At 43.7% G+C, this 23,821-nt stretch overlaps 1 protein-coding gene across 3 annotated transcripts in view; it reads right to left on the reverse strand.

Moving 5' to 3' along the window:
• The window catches only part of Glp2r (glucagon-like peptide 2 receptor), a 68,147-nt gene that overhangs the window by 33,002 nt on the left and 11,324 nt on the right, over positions 1–23,821 (reverse strand). The window contains exons 4-10 of one of the 3 annotated variants that reach the window (XM_087574035.1): positions 21,354–21,475; positions 10,676–10,782; positions 8,848–9,001; positions 6,148–6,307; positions 3,629–3,689; positions 2,741–2,810; positions 1,657–2,152 (exon numbers count right to left, since the gene is read on the reverse strand). In XM_087574035.1, the coding sequence (XP_087430161.1) occupies positions 2,108–2,152; positions 2,741–2,810; positions 3,629–3,689; positions 6,148–6,307; positions 8,848–9,001; positions 10,676–10,782; positions 21,354–21,475 (719 nt within the window). In that variant the 3' untranslated portion in view covers positions 1,657–2,107. 3 annotated transcript variants of the gene reach the window in all.

Below are 23,821 nucleotides of genomic sequence, written 5' to 3' on the forward strand. Positions count from 1 at the left end.
ATACTTAATCTGGCTGCTTGGACGAATAGAAAGTGGGCTATAATGGCAACAAACTAGCAGATCTTAACAGATACTTTAAATATATTAGATCTGGAGCAGAAGCCAAGAAACATGGTATCCAGAAAGCGGAGGTGAATGTCCTGACACAGTGGCATAGAGAAGTTGGTGCTTGACCCAACACCCGAAAGATGAAGACTGGGGTCCCCCAGTGGATAAGATGGTGAGGAAAGCAGCTGGGGCCCAGGGTGTCTGAGGCTATAGACTAATGTCAGAAAGAGCCATAAGCAGCCCAGGCAAAGGCCTGGAGGGAATAAGTATGTTTCAGAGAGCACTGGGCAGAACTGTCGCTCAGTCATCCACTCCTCTTGGTCTCTGAAGTTATTGAGGCAAAATAACTTCTCGGTGTCATTAGCAAAACATAAATATAATAGCGCTCCAACTTGCAGGCTCATTGAGAAGATTGATTGAGTTCATATAAAGCAGTTAAGAGCTGGCACTGGTTGGAAATACTCAGTGAGTGTTACCAGGGAGCAGTACTGGCGCCTGGGCAGGAGGTGGGTGCTGGGACCCCAATCAGCGAACAGAGTAGTGGGAAAGTGAATGACTAGAGAAGTGAGGGCTCAGAGACCTACGAGTAGGATATGTATGGTCAACTTCTACTTGGGACCTTCTCAGCCAAGTGACTAATAAGAGAGGGAAGATAGGAACACTGTGTATGTCCCTCGCAATTGCCCTCTCCCCCCACCCCATGCCCTTGATTCTCTTACCATTTCTATGTGCATTTCTCTTCTGGGTCACAGCGAGATGCAAGCAAAGAATTTTACTTGAGTTGTTGACAGAGACTAACAATCTTCTTCAAATCTGTTTTTTTTCCTTTCAAGATCTTATGCTATCTACATATAAATAAATGACCCAGCTGCCCTCACAAATCATCCTCTAAATCCTAGCTTCCTAAAATGTGGGTCACAAGTTTATAAGGGGTCACATCACCCAGTGTAGGAGGTCACAAAACATTAGTGGTAGTAAGGCGGTTCCAACCATACAGCAACAACAACAACAACAACAATTCAAAATTCAATGCATGCAACCAATGTGTTTCTGGTAGCATTTGCCCATGTTGCAGCATGAAATTGAAGCAACTTTGTTCCTGAAGGCAGAGCATGCACACTGTCGCTGCACATGCCAATGACACTCTCTGAGACACCTTAGCTTTGCTTCTGGATGGTTGTGTTTTCTGAATTGCAGTGTTTTTACTCTACATAAGCAGTTTTCTTCTCTTAAAAAAATGATGATTTAATTACAGAAAAGAGACTTTTTCACATTTCTCTACTCTCATTCTACAGCACTGTAAATATTCAATTCATTTATCTTTGGATTGGATTGTTAGGACATTGGAGTTTAAAATGGCTGTTGGAAAGAACGGAAAGGCGGCTCAGCAGTTACGAAAGCTTACCGCTCTTCCAGGTTCAGCTCCCTGCACCCATATTAGGTGGCTTACAACTTCCTACAATTCCAACTCCTGGGGGGTCTAACACCCTTTTCTAGCTCCAAGGGCATCTGCACTTACACACACACACACACACACACACACACACACACACACACACACACTAATTAAGATCTTTAAAAAATAACCCTTTCTAAAAATTGCTGTTTCAGTTGCTAATTTCAGTTTTATTTTAAAAATTGCTATATGAATTCCAGCATGAGATGGGGAAGAATCTTCAGTAATCTCCAAAATAGCCCTGAACACACTTCTGCTATTTTGAAATACATATTTATATCTTTATGTGAAGTGTGACATTCTCAACATTAACAAATATCAACTCTGAGAAGCATTGAAAATGCACTGTCAACTACTCAGCCAAGATTTAATTCTTTATGCAAAAACAGACAAGCACATTGATCTCACTAATGTGCAAACTTGCTTTTGTAAAATTGCCAAGTCATACATATGCCAAGGATTTTCTTTTAAAGTAAATTTCTTTATAATTAATTGTCCATAGGTTTTTGGTTTGTAGCCATAGTATTTTATATGTCTATATACTTGGGGCTCCATAAAAGTTGCTTTGGCAAAAAGAGGTCACAAGGATTCAGAGGTGTGCTTTCAGTGGGTCCTCCAGGTCAGTCCTTTTCTTTGCCCTTCGAGTTTCTGCGTCACGACAAAACCAGTAACATCTGTTCCATTACCCAGGATCCTTTTGTAGTAACACTGACTCTCCCAGTTTCTCCTCTGAAAGTAGTGATTTCAGCTTCCTCCCGCCATTACGGTAATGACATTAAGGTAAATGCTAAGCAGGGTACAGGTGCCACACATCTGTAGACAGGCTGAGACAGGAGGACTGGTTACCATGAGGTAGAAGTCAGCTCTGAGGTGTCACAAGACCCTATCTCAAACAAGCAATCTAAAGACAACATTGGTCGTTCCATAGTTTCTGGAATCTTCCAAGGCCACAGGCAGCCCTTTCCCTGTCACAGCCCTTTGGTAAAAGATCACAGAGATTACTTCAAGTCCTCATTTATAGATCCAAGGAGATGGAGGCTTACAGTCTTACCCTGCATTTAGGTCCTGAACCAGGAGACTTTTATAATTTCTCACCCAGGAGAAACTGCTCAAATGTCATATTCCCCCTCTCATGAACCAGAGGTTTAAGGAGTTAGGAGGGAATTGAGAATAGAGATGCCCCCTGAAGCTCCAGCACTTAGAGAAGAAAAGGGTAGAGGGGATGGTGGTCCTTACTGTTACACAAAGCAGCATGGGTCCTCTGATGATCCACCAGATTTTCAGGTTCCCATTTGTGGCCCAGCACCTAAGAATGAGATCAGGAACGGGAGTCACATGAGGTGAGGATAAAAGTCTAAGGTTCGTGCCCTGTAGAAGAAGGGTGCTTGCCTGCCTTGAAGATTACTGTCTACCGATTCCTCTCCTAAGAGGAGGGATAGGGGGGAAAGACCGTTCACTCCTTACCATGGCATTGCTCCTTATCATTAGGAATGTACTGCATAGACCGATCCACATTTTCTTCCATGAGCATGCAAACAAAAGCCCCTGGTTGTGGACCCTTAGTGCTTTACTCAATAGTTACTTCACGTGTCATTTGCACACTTAGAAATATATGTGTATACCTATATGTAACGGTGAAGCTTGGCTGGCGGTTATCCGGAAGGGACATGGATCACACGGTACACATTGTGAAGAAGCTTGAAACTTTCGCTGAGATTCGGTTCCTACAAGTCAGGAGAGTCATAACTAACTTATGTCTCTTGGTGTGTCTTAGCCTTTGCACCGTGTTTCCCAATACAGCAGTGCCATGCTGTGTGGAATGATTCTTCCCTCGGTGTGTAGCGGAGTTGCTGTTTTCTCCCATATGAACAAAGCCATAGAAACTTCTCTGTGCTTCTGTTCTTACATACCCAGCACCACAGCTGGCCCAAGCAACATCTTTTAAAAATTTACATGTGTAACAAACAGGTTTCTACAAGACCTTTGACAGCTTATCTACACCCCTGTTGTGCTCTAGAAGGAGAACTTGGAGAGTCTCTTTGGAAAGGTGATGTTGTTTCCTATATTTGGGCCCATCTGGGAACTGCTGGTCCACGGAAGACTGACATCAGGTGAATTACCTACCGTGTGTTCTCCAGGTGTGCACGGGCAAAACCCCAGGGAATAACAAACAGCATGGGGAAGGCTGTGTAGAAAGCGGAGAAGTAGTTAGGAATTGCTTGTTCAAAACCACCTGCTCCCACACCAGCCTAATGGGGCCCAGCATGACAGGTCCAAAAGGGTTTAAAAAAATAGAATCATAGACTATGGGAATTGGTGAGGCTTACAGTATACAAAGACCAGCCATGGCTCTACTGTAAGAGAAGCTGGGTCCTGGGGAAAAGAGCTTGCTACCTGTGGCAAGTAATAAATTCATGGGTTTCAATTTTCCATGAGGAATATCATGGCTCCATTTATTTTCTGTGGCCTCAATTGACCAAGGACTTGTGGAAACTAGAGTTCCAGATCAATATACCCTGCTTGTACTTTTAAAGTGATGATGATGATGATGATGATGATGATGATGATAAACAACTTTTGTTTTCTCAAATACTTGCTGTCATAGACTGATGTATTTTGTCCTCTCAGAATTCCTGTGTGGAAGATCTATCACCACTGTGATGCTATTTGATAATGAAGAATGTGGGGTAACTAAGTTTAGACAGTGTTCTGAGTTGGAGTCCTCATGATGGGATTAGTGTCCTTATGAAAAGAGATTGGAGGTCTCATTTTCTCCCTCTCTCCACCAGGAGAGGATACAGCCAAGAAGGCAGTTTTGTGCACACCAAGAAGAGTTTTGCACTCACCAGAATACAAACACATTGGACTCAGAGCCTCCCAAAGCAGAGAAAGCAGTATCTGTTGTTCAAGCCACACAGATATTTTATTATGTCACAGTGAGCAGGCTAATGCTATTAGAAAGAAGTCTTAGCAAATAACCCTATTTAAAAATGGGGTTCAGAACTAAACAAAGAATTCACAGCTGAGGAATGCCAAATGGCTGAGAAACACCTAAAGAAATGTTCAACATCTTTAGTCATAAGGGAAATGCAAATCAAAACAACCCTGAGATTTCACCTCACACCAGTGAGAATGGCTAAGATCAAAAACTCAGGTGACAGCAGATGCTGGCGAGGATGTGGAGAAAGAGGAACACTCCTCCATTGTTGGTGGGATTGCAGACTGGTACAACCATTCTGGAAATCAGTCTGGAGGTTCCTCAGAAAATTAGACATTGAACTGCCTGAGGATCCAGCTATACCTCTCTTGGGCATATACCCAAAAGATGCCCCAACATATAAAAAAGACACATGCTCCACTGTGTTCATCGCAGCCTTATTTATAATAGCCAGAAGCTGGAAAGAACCCAGATGCCCTTCAACAGAGGAATGGATACAGAAAATGTGGTACATCTACACAATGGAATATTACTCAGCTATCAAAAACAATGACTTTATGAAATTTGTAGGCAAATGGTCGGAACTGGAAAATATCATCCTGAGTGAGGTAACCCAACCACAGAAAAACACACATGGCATGCACTCATTGATAAGTGGCTATTAGCCCAAATGCTTGAATTACCTTAGATGCCTAGAACAAATGAAACTCAAGACGGATGATCAAAATGTGAATGCTTCACTCCTTCTTTAAAAGGGGAACAAGAATACCCTTGGCAGGGAATAGAGAGGCAAAGATTAAAACAGACACAGAAGGAACACCCATTCAGAGCCTACCCCACATGTGGCCCACGCATATACAGTCATCCAATTAGATAAGATGGATGAAGCAAAGAAGTGCAGGCCGACAGGAGCCGGATGTAGATCTCTCCCGAGAGACACAGCCAGAATACAGCAAACACAGAAGCGAATGCCAGCAGCAAACCACTGAACTGAGAATAGGACCCCCGTTGAAGGAATCAGAGAAAGAACTGGAAGAGCTTGAAGGGGCTCGAGACCCAAAAAGTACAACAATGTCAAGCAACCAGAGCTTCCAGGGACTAAGCCACTACCTAAAGACTATACATGGACTGACCCTGGATTCTGACCTCATAGGTAGCAATAAATATCCTAGTAGAGCACCAGTGGAAGGGGAAGTCCTAGGTCCTGCTAAGACTGAACCCCCAGTGAACTAGATTGTTGGGGGGAGGGCGGCAAGAGGGGGAGGATGGGGAGGGGAACGTCCATAAAGAAGGGGAGGGGGGAGGGGAATGTTTCCCCAGAAACCGGGAAAGGGAATAACACTCGAAATGTATATAAGAAATACTCAAGTTAATAAAAAATAAAAAAATATGAACTCAAAGGTCAAAAAAAAAAAAAGAAAGAAGTCTTAGAAGGATGTCATCTGGTTACATCAAAGATTTATCCATTTTCGCATATACGTATTGGGCATATGCACCTATGCTCATGAATAGATGTATGTGTATATGCACACGTGTACAGACACGGGTGAGCACGCACACATTTTCTTAGGAGACCTTTGTCATTGAGAACTATCTTCTCCGGATATCATCCTCTAGTTGGGATTTCTAGCTCCAACCAAAGGCTCTGATGAACTCCCATGTTCTGATGGGTCCTTGGGAGATGGATGGGAGCCATGTCACTCACCCCAACCCACCACCAGGTACTTGGGCCACAGCCGCCTTTCAGGAAACACTGTGGGCTCCAGCAGAGTGTGGAGGTAAAGTCCTTCAACCAGCAGCCACAAGTGATTGGTGCCCACAAAGTAGTGCAGGAGGACCTGGACGGAGCGACAGGAGACGGATGTCTGCAGAGACAGAACCTGGATGAGACCTGGCGTTCTCAGCACGGGGATGAGCAGGATTCCCCAAGCGTACACACGCCCACACCTGTCCTCCCCTGCTTCCTGGGCCCTTGCTAACTACCTCAAGGAGGCTGGTAAGAAAGTTTCATGAAACTTTCAAAGATCAGTCTCTTCCTTAATATCTCAACCTGTGGGTCACAACCCCTTTCACAGGGGTTGCCTAAAACCATCGGAAAACATAGATATTTACATTACAATTCATAACTGTAGCAAAATTTCAGTTACGAAATAGCAACTAAAATCATTCTATGGTGGGGGGAGGGGTCACCACAACATGAGGAACTGTATTAAAGAGTTGCCACAGAAGGAAGGTTGAGAACCACTGTTCTAGGTTCTTTTTATTCTTTTTATTTATTTGTTTGTTTATTCTCTCTCTCTCTCTCTCTCTCTCTCTCTCTCTCTCTCTCTCTCTGTGTGTGTGTGTGTGTGTGTGTGTGTGTGTGTGTGTGTGTGTGTGTGTGTTTTATGTATCCCAGGCTGGGCTCGAACTTGTTATGTAGCCAAGGATGATCCTGAACTTCTGATCCTCCTGCCTTCTGCTTCCTAGGTGCTGGGTCTACAGGTATGAGCTACTGCTTCTTGTCTATGTTGTCCTGGGGAACTCAGGACTCCACTTACACAAAGTAAACACCGTATTCAGACTTAAAAAAAAATAATAAATAAACCAGAGTCTAGAGGGATGGCTTAGTGGTCAAGAGCACTTACTGCTCTTGCAAAGAACCTGGATTGTTTCACAGCATCTACATGGTGGCTCACAACAGTCTGTGTAACTACAGTCCCATGGGACCTGATGCCTTCTACAAACCTTTTGGGGCTTCTTCATGTACATGGTGTACACACACATACATACAAAGTTACATGAATAAATGAACTAATTAATGAATGAATGAAAGAAAAAGAAAGCAAAATCAGAGAGAGTCTACCATCAGCCACAGCCCAAATGAAAGCTTAGAAAGGTCTGGTCTACAACCTCAGTTCAACTAGGCTAGGAACCACAGGAACTAAATAAATCTTCATATGACTGATAATCATCTCATAGACCTAAGCCAAATAACAAAGGAGAAGCTTTTCTTGAACTGAATGTGAAAAAAAAAAAAGCACTGTGCGCCAAACTTTGTACCTAATTTTTGTAATGTATTTGCAACTAATACCAAACCAGGACCTGAAGTGAAACTTCTACCCTTAAGTGCTACCATCTAAAAAAAAAAAAAAAGAGTTAAAGGCCCATTACCGTGAGTTCTCATGAGAAAAGTTAGTTAAAACAATGGCAAGCAACCCAAAGAAATCCCATGGAAGGAAATAATAAAAGTAGAAACGGATGCAAATGAGACTATAAGCTAAAAGGACTCAATGATGCCGAGGCTTTGTTCTTGGGAAAGCTCAATAAAATTGAGAAACTTCTAGTGGGAGCCACCAAGGTGTGAAAGTAAAACAGCAAAGGTAAGTAATCAATACAGGAAATGAAAATGAAGACAAGTACAGGCTCGACAGACTTGAAGAAAATCCAGAGGTCATGAGCACTATTATGCCAAGAACCTTGAAAGGTTGCCTGAAATGTCTAGACATATTCCTAGAAAAGTTACTATAGACACTTGAAAAAGAAAAAAAAACAGAAATTTTGAGTATGATATTCATGATTAAGGACCCAGGGAGCTGGCCCAGCAGGTGAAGGTGCTTGCCGCTAGTCCTGACCACGAGTTTGATCCCTGGGACCCACATGGTGGAAAGAAAAGAATCAACTCCTTGAGCTGTGTTCTACTTTGACCCCCAAATACACTCCTGCACACACAAATAAATGGAAGAAGATTCATGATCAATCCATAGCTCAAACCTTTTTTATTTGTGTGTATGTGGTGTGTGCACATGCATGCACCCGTACATGTGCCCAAATTTTTACACGTGTGGGTGCATGCATATATATATATATATATATATATATATATATATATGCATGCCTGTGCATGTAGAAGTTGACATTAGCTAACTTCTTTGATTGTGCTATACTACATACACTACATCAGAGTCTCCCACTTGAAACTAGAGTTTCCTGACTTGGCTAGCCTGGCTAGCCTAGTTAACTAGCTTGCCCAAGTTCTCATATGTTCACAGCAAGGGCTTGATCCACTGAGCCATCTCCGCATCTCCATAACTTAAAACCTACTCGTCTAGGGGCATGGTGCCACTCACATGTGATTCCAGTACTCATGAAGCAGAAGCAGAAGGATCCTAAGTTCCAGCCTGGGTTACACGGTGACAGCCTATCTCAACAGAAGATTGATCTAGTCTTTTGCTTGCAGTTGAGAAGTCACCCATGGGAAGCCAGCCCATCAGCCTCAGGATCCCTTTACCTGGTCTGTTCTTGAAGGTTGGGTTTTAAGTAGTATACTGTCTGTCTACCAGATAAGTTTTAACCACCCTTTATCATTCTGTCCCCCCCCTCCCCAGCCCATCCCCCTCCCCACTCTCATGTGGGAGGGGATTACCTCTGACAGATATGACATCCATCCACTCTCATCATCGGGCCTCTTGGAGTAAGAGTTGTGGGAGACCATGTCCTTCACCAGGACAGCCAGAACTTTCAGGATGAACGAAGCGAACAGGTTCATGTGGATGTAATTGCGTGTGCAATGCAGTTTTCTGCACAAAAATAACACAGTGTCTTCCCTCAGGAAGGAAGGGCTGGGAGTGCAGGCCTGACTGCCTGTGCATCTGTCACCAGAGACAGAGGTCTAGGTGCTGGTCTAGATGCCCTTGCTTCTCTGCACCTTATTCTCCCCATCTGGGAAATGGGGCAAGAAGTTGTTGCCTAGATAACACGTGTGATATGCCAGGCCTGCGTACAGGGACCTATGGTTGCCACTTGTTCACTTCTTGTTGCCACTGGAGGGGTGGGCACTTTTGTAACCTTGATTTTGTAAATGTCAGAAGCCCCTGGGCAGTGAGCAGTGGGACTGAGATTTGGGCCTAGAGTGCTGAGAATTGGCTCTCCGAGGTTCAGATGTCTCTAAGAATTAGAACATTTCTCTCAGAGGCCAGGGGAAGATCACATCAATTAACTCATATAAAATGCAATGTAATAGTGTCCAGAAACACTGTCAAATGTAATCACTTCTACCCGGGGTCTCCCGCTAACTCTGTTACTCAGGCTGTTGTAACTATGTGTCCTCGGTCTATCTTCTCTACCTCTGTGCTCTCAGTGTCACTCCTAGCTCACACCACTTGCCTTCCTCCAAAGTCACCCTGGAACTTCCAAATGGAGGTGGACTCTTGCGTTTTATGACATATAGACGCTTCTCCCCAGGTAGACCAGGAGGCTCAAGTGAAACAGATACTTGGTCAAGCCAAGCGCTCATGAATGTATCTCCTGCTGGAGCAGGTTTTAAGTGCACGAAGAAAGGAGTTAGTGCGTCATCAGTGGGTATTGGAGGTGAAACTTGCAAAAACGTCAGTGTTCTCTAGTAAGATATCATGTCTGTTCCTGGAGCTATGGAAGGTCATGAGGTTGGCAAGACAAATAAGGCCATATCTAGGTTCAGGTGAGCCCACGTGGGGCACTCTACCCCTCACATCTCCAGGGTCTTCATATGGGCTCCTGCACCAGTATTGAATGTCCATTCAGCCATGTTATACTTACCAGTGCCTCTGACTGAGAGACCTCCTTGCACCAAGATTCCTCATAGATTCATAATCATCTTGCTTAGGATGCACTGAAAGTGGTTTAGCAAAGTGCACTGGGGCTTTGGATTTTGAAACAGAGCAATGGACTGATTGGTTGTGACCCAGCAGCTGGGTGCCCTATGAAAATCATTTCACCTTCCCATAGCAACTAACAGTAACCTTCTAGAATTAGAATTAATCTTTACTCAGATTAGGAAAATTACAGTGGCTGACAGCAGGCCAGGGTCCACAGGCCTCATTAAATCCTAGGCCTACCATGACTTTTGAGGGGGAAGTGGGTTCTTGTGTGTCAACGATGTCTCTGGTGGAATAGCTGGTGCTATGGTAGTAAAGGGTATGATCAGGAATTTATGCACAGTGGCAAAGGCAAGGTCTGGAGTCCTGCTTCAAGTCCTATCCTTGTATCCAATTGCCTTTCCCACCAGTAAGGACTCAATGCCTCTCTCTCTCATTTGGAACTTTCTGTCCTCTCATTTACAAAAGAGAGTGGATGTAGTCAAGAATCGTTAGCCTTCTGCTCTGAAGATCCATGATATCATCCAGCAGATGATGGTCTCTTAGGCTGCCTTCTAGTGATGCCCACCAAGAAAATTACAGGACACATGTCTGACTACATATTGTGGTTGTACTCACCGAAGGAACAAGAAGAGTGTAAGAGCCAAGAAGAGGGAGATGAGAGACACGGAGTAGCCCACAGTGTACATCAGCTGCAAGGTGTATAGCAAGGCGTAGTGATCCACCTGGATACAGAACGAGAAGACATGACCACCAGGATGGCCTGTAACCCCATCTTGGCCCCAGCTCCAGGCCCAGAGCTCCCATAGGGCTAGACATGTTCTGGGCTCCCAGCCTGTTTTTAGACCTTTCCCTCCCAACTTCATTGATACCCAAATAGGCAGCCCAAACTGCCTGTGGCATAGTTCAGAAATCGCAATCTCCCCTGAGTAGGACTCCACCCGAGTCTCACCCCATGGCTGGACTCACAGGAATCACTACATCAGAAAGAATGGAATGCTAGACAAAGATGCCACGGTCAGTTGAGGAGAAGACCTTTTGTGGTCTGTTAATATGACAAATTACGCTACCTTTTAGATGTTGAATCAATGGTTTAATTGCATTTGGTCATGACCCTTCTTTCTTCTGGAATATTGTTCGATTGAATCTGGTCAAATTTTGTCTATGTCCATCAAGAGCGTTTTGTCTTTGTCAGGTCTGGAGATTTCTGTGTGATGGTTATCTAAGAGACTGATTTAACAAGTGCTTTCTTTTCAACATTCTGGGAAGTTTTTTGTAGAGTTTTTTTTTTCGTAGTATTTTTTTTTCTCTATTTTTCTTTTAGATTTAATCAGCTTTTGCTTTGTGAGCTTTGAGAACCTATTAACAGGGTGTTGTTGTTGTTGTTTATTTATGTATTCTGATGAACTACAATGGTATTTATTTATTTATTTATTTATTTATTTATATTCAAAGATAGGGTATCACTATGTAAACTAGGTTGGCCTTGAACTCACAGAAGTCTATCTGCCTCTATCTTCCAAGTGCTGGGATGTTATGCCACCACACCAGTTGACATGGTACTCCGTATCCTGATGCTATTCACTGATCTTAAGTCTATGTTGTCTGATATTAATATAAAACACCCCCTTCCTTCTAATTATTATTTATTTTCAGTTATAATGGCTTGATAAAACGGTTCTCATAGACTCATAGACATGTTTGAGTATGTCATCCAGTTGGTATAATTATTTGAGAAGGAAATGTGACTTTGTTGAAGAGGTATATCTCTGGGGGTGGGCTTTAAGGTTCCAAAGGACTCAGGCTGTCCCAGTCTCTGTCTCTCTCTAGCTACAATTTGCCAATGAAGATGTGATCTCTCAGCTGTCCCTGCTACCACCATGCCCTTGCTCCACAATCGTGGACTCTAACCCTCTGAATACATAAGCTCAAAGGAAATGCTATCTTTTCTAAGTTGCCGTGGTCATAGTGCCTTGTGTAACTACACAATAACTTTTATTTTAATCTTTTATGTTTTTACCCTGAAGACTTGTATTTGAAGTGATTGCCATAGAGATAGCATATTGTGAACTTCTGCATTTTCTTAACACACACTGAAATCTCCCTGCTTGGGATATTTAGATCATTTATATTTAATGCTGCTATTTATCAGGCTGCATTAGAATCCATTGGTCTTTTTCTTTGTCTCATATTTTCTTTATCCTCTTTTCTTCTTTCTCTGTCTTATTTTGAATTGACTGCATCTTTAGTCTCTTTGTCTTTCCATGATTAGTATGCCTTCATTTTCAGTGGCTCCTCTGAGATTTATAGCAAACATTTAAAAATTACCGTGCTTTGCCATGAACTAATAACTTAGGTTTTGATGCATAATTTAAAGACTTCATCGTTGTGTACAGGCACATCCTCTGCCCCAGACATTTTGCTATTAATACCATCCATCCATTTACTCCAGCGCATCCCATAGGTTCCTGATATATTATTATTACTTTTTGCTTTAGCTAGCACCCTGCCTTTCAAGGATAGTTTAAAATATGATACGGAAGTCATCTCTTGTATATGCTATTTTCTAGCAATTTTTATTCTGCTGTATTGATCAAAATGTCCACATGGCATGTTTTTCCTCTCTGTGTTGAGGGTTTCCTTTACTATTTCTGACAGTGATAGTCTAGAGGCAAAACTTTAGAGCTTTAAAAATAACCCCAATTACATTTTTAATTACACAGAATTATTTTCTGTGGACCTCATTAAAAACTCTATAGTCCCATGAGTTCTCCAGTTGCTGTGGTTTGACCTCTCATCTAAGATCAGCTTCTGATAGAAAGTCTTTGGGACTGGAGATATGGCTCAGTAGTAAAGTAAGCAGCCTGCCCTTGCTAAGGACCAGAGTTTAATTCCTAGCACCTACATCAGGGGGCATAGAACCACTTGTGGCTCCAGCTCAGAGGGGGAGGGATCTGATGGCTCTAGCCTCCATGGGCACTTACAGACACACAAATATACACATAATTCTCTGGAGTTGTCCCCAAACACATCTCTGCTATTGACTGTTCTTATCATTACAGCACTTGGGACTGTATCCCAATTGGGACATCAATTATATCACTAGTAGTAGTAGTAGTAGTAGTAGTAGTAGTAGTAGTAGTAGTAGTAGTAGTACTTTTATCTTATTCTCTGCATGTGTGTACATATATGTGTGCATATGTGTGTGTGTGTTGTGTGTTATACACTAAAGTACAATCTAAAGCACCTATATACAGAAGCCTGCTGCTGACGTTGCATGTCTTCATGAAACACTTTCTGTCTTATTTTCTGAAGCAGGGTTGATATGGCCAAGGCACCAATACTATATGCTACAATATGTTATTTAGGTCACTACCACATTCTGGCTAAAGGCTAGACCTACCTGTTGGTTTAGCTGGCTGAAAAAACAAAAACAAAAAACTGGGGTTACAAGTGTATATCCTCAAACTCGTTTTTTTAAAGACAGCATCTCTCTGTGTTGCCCTGGCTAGCCTGGAACTCACTATACAGATCAGATGCCCTTGAACTCACAGAGGTCATCTGCCTGTGCCTCCTGAGTGATGGGGTTAAAGGTGCGTATCACCATGCCTGGCTCAAACTTGTCTTTTTATGTGATTGTTGGGAATCTGAACCCAGAACCTCATGCAAGCACTTTACCCGTTGAGCCTTCCTCAGCCCTCAGCTATGTTGCTCATTAATGCTCTGTTCACATGCTTCTTCACACGTGTTTCTACAAAGATGCTGTTGTTTCTCAACACCGAAGACTCTGACAGCACATGGACACTTTACCAGATCATCTTAGCATGCTACAGGAGATATTAGATGGGTAAATATCAAATAACAGAATTACTCATCCCTAGATTACTTCAAAAACGTAGATACTTTCAGGAATATATTAGGCAACCACTTGTTCATCTCTAAAATACAGGTTCTGGAGACAAGGATCAGAATGCAATCAGTTTGTTGGGAAATTAAAAAAATAAGAAAAACAAAAACAAATACCCATCCATTGGAAAAAGGAGGAATTAGATGGGACACACAAAGGGTACAACATGAGCCGGTTGCCACAATGGAACAGCTCCCTAGGGATACTCTGAAAGCCCCAGAGTCAGCACGTCAAGACAGAGAACAGGGCTGTTGTGCAGTCATCCGCTAAGGGCCGCCACCAGAAAACATGGGGTCTCTGGAGGTTCTGCCCTGCCTTTTACAAGAAGAAAGGTGGTGAGAAGTTAGAGTTTGTGACCTAAATTAATATGGGCAGGACACCAATACCATATGCTACAACATGTATTTTGGTCACTACCACGTTCTGGCTACTTCTCGAATGCTCTAAAACATCTGCTCTTCAGCTCACAGTACCGAAAGGTGAATCTCCAGTCATTTGCATACTTATAAAGTGACACTTGTAATGCTCATCCAGCATGGAAATGGACCCTTGTGCATTGCTGAGGGAAGAATAAAATGGCCTAACTCCTACAGAGGGAATGCTAGCAATAGCTGGCAACGGAAGTGCTCATACCTTTAAACCAGTGATCCTATTTCTAAGACTCTAACAGAAGACGCTACTGCAAATCTGAACCAATGTGGATATACAGGTTATTCACGGTAGCCTTTGAAGTAAAAGAACATTGGAAATAGCCTAAGTGCCCAAAGCCAGCGCTAAACGAAGTACAGTAGATACATGCCACTATAAGAGATATCTATTATTCAATTATATTATGCTATACTATATGCATCTATTTCTAGGAACTGCAATAGAATGACTTGTAGACTATGTTGTTAAGTGGGGGTGGGGGGAAATACTGTTTTCCATGAAAGAAAAGGGAAGAGTAACCGTTCCATGTTTGCTTAGTTTTACAAAAAGTAGCACAGAACATAATTCAGTTAACAAAGCACTTGGGCATGGTAGAACTTGAGAGGCTAAGGGTCACCATGATTTTGAAGTAACATAACTAGACTTAGCATTGGAAAGAAAGAATGAAAGAATGAAAGAAAAAAGAAGGGAAGGAAGGAAGAAAGAGAGAGAAAGAGAAAGGAATGGAAGGAAAGAAGGAAGAAGAAAGAGAAGAAGAGAGAAGGAGGGAAGGAGGGAGGGAGGGAGGGAAGAAGGGAGGGAGGGAGGGAGGGAGGGAGGGAGGGAGGGAGGGAGGGAGGAAGAAGGAGCCAGAAGATAAAAGCAACTGCCAATAGGGGTCACTAGAAGGGAGGTAAGAGAAACAGTAATGAAAACTAAATATCTTTTTACAACAACTTGGTTTCCAAATCCTGCCAATACTTCGCCTATTAAAAGACAGGATCAAAAGAAAAAGAGTGGACAAGACAAACAGTAACAAAAACAGTGACGCCAAACTGCACATCTTGCTAATCAGACCGCCATGTAGAAAAGATGGTTGATGGAAAGACAGTGTTCTCTGCTCAAGATACAGCTGGGAGAAAAGATCTGCAAAGACACCTTAAGGCTTACCAAATTAGCTTTGTCGTGTCAATAGCATTATTACTACCTTAATTTTGAAACTAATCCCAGGAACTGGGTAAATATGATGAAAGAGTGAAAAAAAAACACATAAATGTAAACTGAAGAGGGTAAGCAACATTCAACATTTCTAAATGTTAAATATAAATCACAGTTCTTAATATGAAGTCTTGATCATATGTGTTTGTGTGTGCATGCGTGTCTGTGTGTGTACGTGTGTGCACACATGTGCACATATTCATGTGAAGAAAGAGAATTGTTCCCAAATCAGAGGGGCTGGAGAGATGGCTCCGTGCGTAGAAGTATTTCCCATATAATCATAGTAAGTGGACCTGGGTTGAGCTCACATGAGAACTGGACAAACAGTGCATCAGCAATCCCAGCAGCCTCCAGGGGATGGCAGGAGAAGGGAAAATCCTCGGCACACGTGTGAAGAAGGTCAGACGTAAAGACAACTCTGGCGCTGACATCTGCCTCGTCTTTGGTGTTTATCTGCTGCATACTCCAGGCTGTCGCCAAAGCAACTGTGGATTCTGCTTGGTTGGAATCATGGCAGCGTGTCCATGTGAAATAACTCCCTTCACACTGGGTGGTATCTGATGAAGCATTAGGGGTGAAGTCCCACGGTGTCTGAAGGTCATTCTCAGAACAATAGTGAAAGCAGTTCTGACCAAATGTGACTATATTTGAGTCTAGGTAGTAGATACTTTGTTATTTTAATAATTGTAGATGTTTGAATGTTTCAAGATAAAATGCTGGAGGTTACAGCAGGCTTTTTAAGTGTGAAATTATATTTATCACTACAATGAAACATCCTTCTGTTAGAGTTTTGTTGATGTTGTGACAGAATAAACAATTGGAAGGAGGAATGACATATCTTGACTCATGGCAGGGAGGTGTGAGAGGGTGGGAGCAGATCACCTCAGGACAGCTGGAAAGCCAAGCCAGCAGATCCTGCACTAGCTAGCTCTCTTCTCTTCCCTGTCATCCCCACTTTTACCCCACCTGGACTCCCAACCTATGGGATGGCAGAACCCAAACTCAGGGCGTGTCTTTCTCCTGCTGTTAGTTCATTCTGACACCATCACAGACGAACACAGAGAAGTGTTTTTCTAGTCTCTTAGGAGATCTCCATCCAGTCAAGTGACAACCAATCTTAACTGTCACAATTATATATTACAATTATACCCTAGGGCCAGTAAGACGGCTCGGCAGGTAAAGATACTTGGCTTCCATGTCTGGATTCAGGGACTAACACAGAGGAAATAGAAAACTGACTTCTACAAGTTGTCCTCTAGTTTCTACACAAGTAAGTGCCATGGTGTACATCACACACGCACTAAATAAATTTCAAAATACTTTAAACAGGGTTATACATTTACAACTGATAAATGCATAACAAGTTCTATGTTTGAAAATAGGAATCACTCCATATAAGAGTAAAGAAAACAGTCTAAAGTAAGATGAACTAAGAACTGACCCCCATACTACTAAATAGAAACCCACACATGTACGACTCTAAACATAGAGTTTGTGCTTATACACAGATACCACACACACACAGCGCCAAGAAATGCACTTAACATACATAAGGATTCCCAGTGTACTGTTAGCTGAACATAACAGTTTCCTTGCCAAAACTCTGAAGGACAAAGGTTTACTAACACTGCCCTTTTTTGGGAATAACTTCAACCCACTCTATGAAACACAGGTAAACATGGCCTGACACTTTTTGGGTTTAAGTATTTGAATTCTTGGAAATACAACAATTTGCAGAGGGAAGGAGGTGGCACCCTTCGTCCCCACCTCCTCTCTGTGCAGGGGGAAATATTATTTTTAAGATGGTGTCTGGCTGTGTAGCCCAATGAGAGTGCTTCAAGTTCAAGATCCTCCTGCTTAATTAAGAGCTGCAGTCAGTGTGCTCACCTTTCTAGAGAGAAGCCTCTACTCCTGTCTCTCTACTCACTGACTTGACGATGCTGTCAGAAGAGACCAAAGCAGGGTTTATATCTGCCAATACACTGCATACAAGAATTACCTGAGGAAAGTATTGAGACCCAGGCTGCACCACAGACCCATGGACTCAGAATTCATAGTCTTTCATTAAGCATGTGTTAAGTGTCTACTACACATAAAGCCTATTTTGCATACCTATTTTGCTAGGGCTTGGGGGTGTCAGCTTGTTCTCAGTTTATAAATACAAGTTGAAAGATAAGAAATAGACAGTGTGGGCTTCATTCAAAGTATGCAGTTAGCATAGCTTCAACATTTCGGCATAGACCAGGTAGTCTTGAGATAAACCACATGACCCCTTTAAGAGATGGGACCTGTCACACAGTAAAATTGTATAGGGAGGGGTTGGGGATTTAGCTCAGTGGTAGAGCGCTTGCCTAGCAAACGCAAGGCCCTGGGTTCGGTCCCCAGCTCCGAAAAAAAGAAAAAGAAAAAAAAATTGTATAGGGAACACAGAGTTCTGCCAACTTAAACAGGAACTAAGGCTTTAAAGGGGGATCCTAAGAGCATCTTAAGATGTGGAAAGCCCACTGTAAGGCCCTTCATGCCCCATAGGAACCTGCAGAGTCAAGACAGCCAAGTGCATGCCAGCGCCCTTAGCTCTGAAGAAAGCGAGTCACAACCAGAATGAGAGACACAGACACCGGTGAGATGAGGCCCAACAATTCTTGAGGACTCTCCTGTGCCTGGGAAAACACTCTGAGGGCTAGGACATGGAACTCAATGGCAAAAGTCAAATGGATTGGCATGGAAGACCCCGTACTATGGTCACACTGGCGTGTCTATTGATTAATTTCTAGATAGCCACTTGGAAAATACAAAAGTTACTAAATTTAGTAATTGAACTTACTAAAAGTTAATTATGAAAATCAAATAATCATGTAAAGGTGGAAGGAGAGAATTGATCTACAAGGCTGTCCTCTGACCTCAATATGTACACCATAGTACTCATACCCCCACACACACATCACACACACACACACACACACACACACACACACACACACACACACGCACACCACTTATTAGAAGGAATTTCAAATTCCAACTAAATAATGAAAAAAGTTAGCCACAACTGAATGGGTGGGGGAGAAGGGTGGTTTGCGGGCTCAAGTTAAAAGATGACAGGGGACACAGGAGAGGAACAACTAGAACTTAGGAGAAATAAAAGAGCCTCTCCTCCCTCCTCCTGCCCAATCTCAGTGAGGGTCACTTCACATTAGCCCATCGTCTCCTTGACAACCTGCATCCCATCTTCCCTCTTTTCTCACATGCATCCTCTTCACGCCAGAGGCAGTTACTAAGACAGCTCCTGGCTCATCTCCCTCTTCCTGCCTCCAGCCTAGCCAGCCCTACCATTCTCCAGTCTGCCACAGACATCCTACCTGTTTTGAGTTATGACCCCCTGTACTTCAACCTGCAATGCCTAAATCTTCCAGGCAGTAAAGGTGGACTCTCCTCTCTAGGGGTCTGGAGACCCAAGTGTGTCTTCTTCTTCTCTACCTGGAAACACTCCAACTCACCTCTTGAAAGGAGCCATGGAGGTGAACAGTGATGGTGTGGGAGCAAAGGAAGGCATCCCAAGCAGGGACCAGCAAACTCAAGAGCATTGCTGAACTTCCCATCTCTCCCCAGAAGCAGAAGTCTACCCGCTCTTTGACTCTGAGTGTGTGGTTTTCCTTCTGCCAAGGCCATTCTTGCTCTCCACCTTCCCACCCTCTGTCTCACTCTCCTCAGACTCCTCACCTTCTGTCTCAGCTTGGGCAGCCTTCCCTGCCCCACCAAGACGACATCAGTGTCTCCTTTGTGGCTCTGAGCATCCTATACGTTTGTCCCATCAGTTAGTCACCCTGCTTGTGTGCCCCACACAACTGCAAGCTCCCTAAAATCTGTGTCTGTGTGGGAGGTGCTTCATTACCGTGTATGACATGACTGGAAAAGCGAAAAAAATAAATATGCCCTGTACATCTATCTAATTCCCCTATAGCTCCTCCTTCCTCCTATGCTTCCTTTTACAGTTGACCTTGAACACGGGTGAGCAGACATTTAGAACAACAGGTGGTTTTAGGAGCCCAGTGAGAAAGTAGAAAGCATATACTCCCAAAGGGCCACAGAATCCAGTCTTGAACGTGTTAGCAGTGAGGACACAGGGACACAGCTCCATGCTGTCACCTCTACTAGCTTCAAGAGTTCCCCAAAGCTTCTAGGGACCAACCTACCAGGATTCAGGACTTTGGTGATGAAAGAAGTGTCAGGAATAGCCATTAGAGTGACACTGAAGTGGGGTTTTGCTAGATATTCTAATATAGGCTTAAGGACAAGTTAACAGAGAGGCTGCTCAGAGGAAGACATACCAAAGAGTGGGCACTGCCTCTCAAGGGAGAGCAAGCACTTATTGTCTTAGCATCAGCTACATACACCTAGCCACATCTCAAAAGGTTGCTAAGAAACCTTTTATCCTCTCCACCTTTTATGAGATGACCCAGAGACACCTTTCCTGGAATTACAATCTGATCAAATAAAATCAGAGGCTACTGGGGCTACAGAAGAAGTTTAGTACCTGCTCTTTCCCTGTACGTGGGATTTCCAGTGGGAGTTTTAGAAAATTGCAGGTTCATGCTTAGCAAAGAAGAAATGTTAATTATGTGGAATTCTGGTTCCTGTTGCATGCAGTGGATTCCACTAGATTTTATAAGGAGGGGCTTCTTTGTTCCCTTCTCATGTCCCCAAGAACCCCCACAACACTCCTTCCTGTCCCACCTCAGAAAGAAAATTGGTGGAACTGGGCATTCACACACACACACACACACACACACACACACACACACACACACACACACACACAACTATAATTACAACACTCAGGAGGCTGAGGCAGTAAGATCTCCAGTTTGAAGCCAACTAGGCTTCAAAGGGAGACCCTGTCCAGGAGACAAGATGGGAAGAGAGAGGGAGGGAGGGAGAGAAGAAGATGCATGGAGGAAGTCTGCAGGGTGAGTTGGTATTTACTCTGCATTTGCTGAGCTGCTGGGATGACTAACAGAGCAGTGTCTTCTCTGGATCTGGCAAGAGAACAAAACTCCTGCTTAGAGTCTGCTCATGACTCGCCAGGACTTCTCTACAAAATGTATGTCTCTTGACTTCCCAAAGCTTCATGATGATCCCATGCAGCAAATATGATCCCCCTGGGATGCTGAGGAAGCAGAGGCACCAAGAGTGAAAAAAAAAAAAAAACTCGTGCAAGTTCACAGCCAGTAAAGGAAGATTCTGAATACATGGCCTAGTCTGGCCCCAGAACCTTATGCCTTCCTGCCTCCTTCCAGGCTCACGAGTCTCCAGCTGCTGCTGGATGTGCGTTTTGGAGTCATGGCTGGATAAGGAACAAGCATCCACAGGAATATCAGAGAAAGGCAGGTGTAATAGGGGAATTGGATGGGGCGATCGTACACGTGGCTGCTGGGCTGCTCTGAACAGGTCCGTGGACCATCTCAGTTGCTAGTAGACAACTGAACTGAAACCCGAAGGCTGGGTTGTTCGAGGAAGTTATTCCAGACATGGTACACAGCAGTGCCAAGGCTGAGATGCCATACGATTTCGTGTTTCTTCTCACAGAGGAGTCAGTTTCCTGGCTGCCAATGGGAGCTGCTGTTCTAGTGATTGGGGACCTTCCCTAGTGGAATCTGAACAAAGCACTAGCGAAAGGTCTCGTGTCCTCCAAAGCCGGTCATCCCCTGGGCTGCCCCCCAAGTTTCAGCCCTAGCTGCTTTATCAGCAAGCAGGTAGACTCACGTTTTGTCTGAAGCTGTGGTTCTCTGAGCATTCTGATTCATCCTGCCAAATATCTGTGGTGTTCTCTCGCGTCTGCCAAGTCCCCTGAGCCAAGCAGTGTCTGTAGGCCCTTCCTGGGCTCTCTGAAAGTAAACAAGGCTCTAGAGGAAAGGTCAAAACACACAGCCAGTTCCCTGAGCACGCTGGAAGGTCCTCACCCTCGACTGAAAAAGCTGTGGAAAATCCCAGGGAAAGGGGGTTTCGTTTCTCCGTTTGGGAGCTCATTAGTGTCCCTACTGTTTATTTGGGACGGGAAGAAAACCATGAAACCTCTGGATGTTGTAACTAACCATGATCCTCTAATGTCCGTGGTGTTTACACGTGTCTCTGAAGTTAGAAGTTCCCAGGGACTCAGAGATCCTGTAGTCTACTGGGAGATGCTAATCTGGGCATGCTCAGTGAAACATCTCTCCCTAAAGTCCAAGAGGTGGCGCCATGGAGAAGAGAACAGGAGCAAAGCACGCTGACTCGGGACTGAAGATATGATAAGTCAACTTCTGAGCTGGCGTCCTAGCTCCAGCTTTACATTCTCTGAGTCTTATGGATTTCGTCATCGGAAACTGGATCCATAACTGTTACCTATGTGATGTGAGGGAAGGTTGCGTGAGAGTGCCCGTGTGTGCAGATGATGGGCCAGTCACTTAAATCACGGGTTTAATTGATCCAGACCTACAGTACACATGATGCACCTGCCCAACTGGCATCTCAGAAAACACAACCTCCTTGCCTTCTCCAAATCTGCCCCATCCTGACAGTCCCTAGCCCAGAACCTTAGAACCATCTCTGCTCTCTCTTTCTGCCTCTAGCCTGCTCCATTAGCAAGATCCCGGGTCTGACCCTACTTTCTACCTCCCACTTCCTTCCTAATTAGAACTCTTACTTCTTCCCTGGTTTACTGCTAACTTTGCTGGTGGTGTTGCCCTCACAGTTATGGCTAGCCCAGTTGTCATGTTTCTGCTCCAAATCTTTTAGGGGCTTTCTAAGGATTAGTTAGATTCCTTCTGTGGCTATGCACGAAGATTTGTATGAAGTAGGCTCCAAACCTTTCTACTCTTCACCTCATGCTGCTTCCCTTCCTCCTCAGCTCCACCTGTGTTTGTCCCCTCCCCTTCTTGGAGGCATGCTTCTCTCCAACAGCATGGCACTGCTTGATCTGTGCTCTCTGCTGAACACGACCCTCTCTTGGTTCAAATACTTAGTCTGACTAAGTATCACTTTGTCATTGAATTGTCCTTTAGCTACCCATTGCCCTGACCCCAATTCCCCCAGGCCATCTCCAGCTTCTGTACTTAACAGAGGATTCCTGTTACTCTTGTCTGCCCCTCTTACTAAAATGTGAGCCCTAGGGAGAAGGATTTTAGTCTGATTTGGTCAGTAATATATTCCAGTGTTTGCACCCAGTGGGTACTTACTAAATATTGATTCAGTGAGAAAATGACAATAATTAAGAATAATAACAATAATGGCACTTGGCATTTGGGCTGTCCATGCCACTTACAATGCTCTGCTGAGGGCATAGCTCAAAGCTGAGCTAGGAGAGTGCACATGAAAGCGTCATAAACTATCACAAATGCTAAGAGAGGCCTCAGAAAGACAGGGCGCCATCAACTTCAGGGGATAAGTTGGAGGGATTTTCTAGAAGGATGGAAAATACAGAGCAAAAATTTGTAGTTAATATATATATTCCTGGCCCAGGGTTTCTACCCAGCCTTTGGTTATTGAGTTCCAGAAGAAAGATGACTCACACCCTTTATATTTACAAATGCCTTAAGTAGCATAATAGCGGAACAGCTGCCTACCCTCCATGATATTAGAATTTACTTTGTATTGATAATCTCAGTTATTATTTATGATGTTTTAAGTTTTATTTGAGCTGCTCTTAAGTCTAGTTGGGCAGCCCTCAGGACTATGTTTTTATGGATTAGTTAATTTATGCTGGCTTGTCTTTTATTTTTTTCTTGTACATTCCTCCTTTATTCCATAGCAGCTTCCTCTTCCTCCTCCTCCTCCTCCTCCTCTTCCTCCTCCCCTTCTTCCTCCTCTACCTCTTCTTCCTCTTCCTCCTCCTCCTCTCCCTCTCCTCCTCCTCTTCCTCCCTCACTCCTTTTGGTCTTCTTTTCCCAAACCCACAAAACCTGAACCCCACCTAAGCCTCTTCTGCACAGCTATTAACTGTTGTCATCTTTATTTATCAACCACAATTAAATGGGGGGCAGGTTGGACTTATAGGCAAAACCTTAAAAGGAATCCTGCAGAGAAGAGTGAACTCAGGCCTAGGCTAGGGACAGTGCAGTCGTCATGAGATGGAGATACACGGCCAAAACAGGAGGAGGACAGTACAGCCATCATGGTATGAGGACAATGTAGCCATGATCCCATGCTGAAAGAATGGGTTGGAATCCTGGTGGGAAAGAAAGAAATGACCCTCC

The sequence above is a fragment of the Rattus norvegicus genome, chromosome 10 (genome assembly GCF_021556685.1).
Source record: "Rattus norvegicus strain SHRSP/BbbUtx chromosome 10, alternate assembly SHRSP_T2T, whole genome shotgun sequence".
NCBI lineage: Eukaryota > Metazoa > Chordata > Mammalia > Rodentia > Muridae > Rattus > Rattus norvegicus.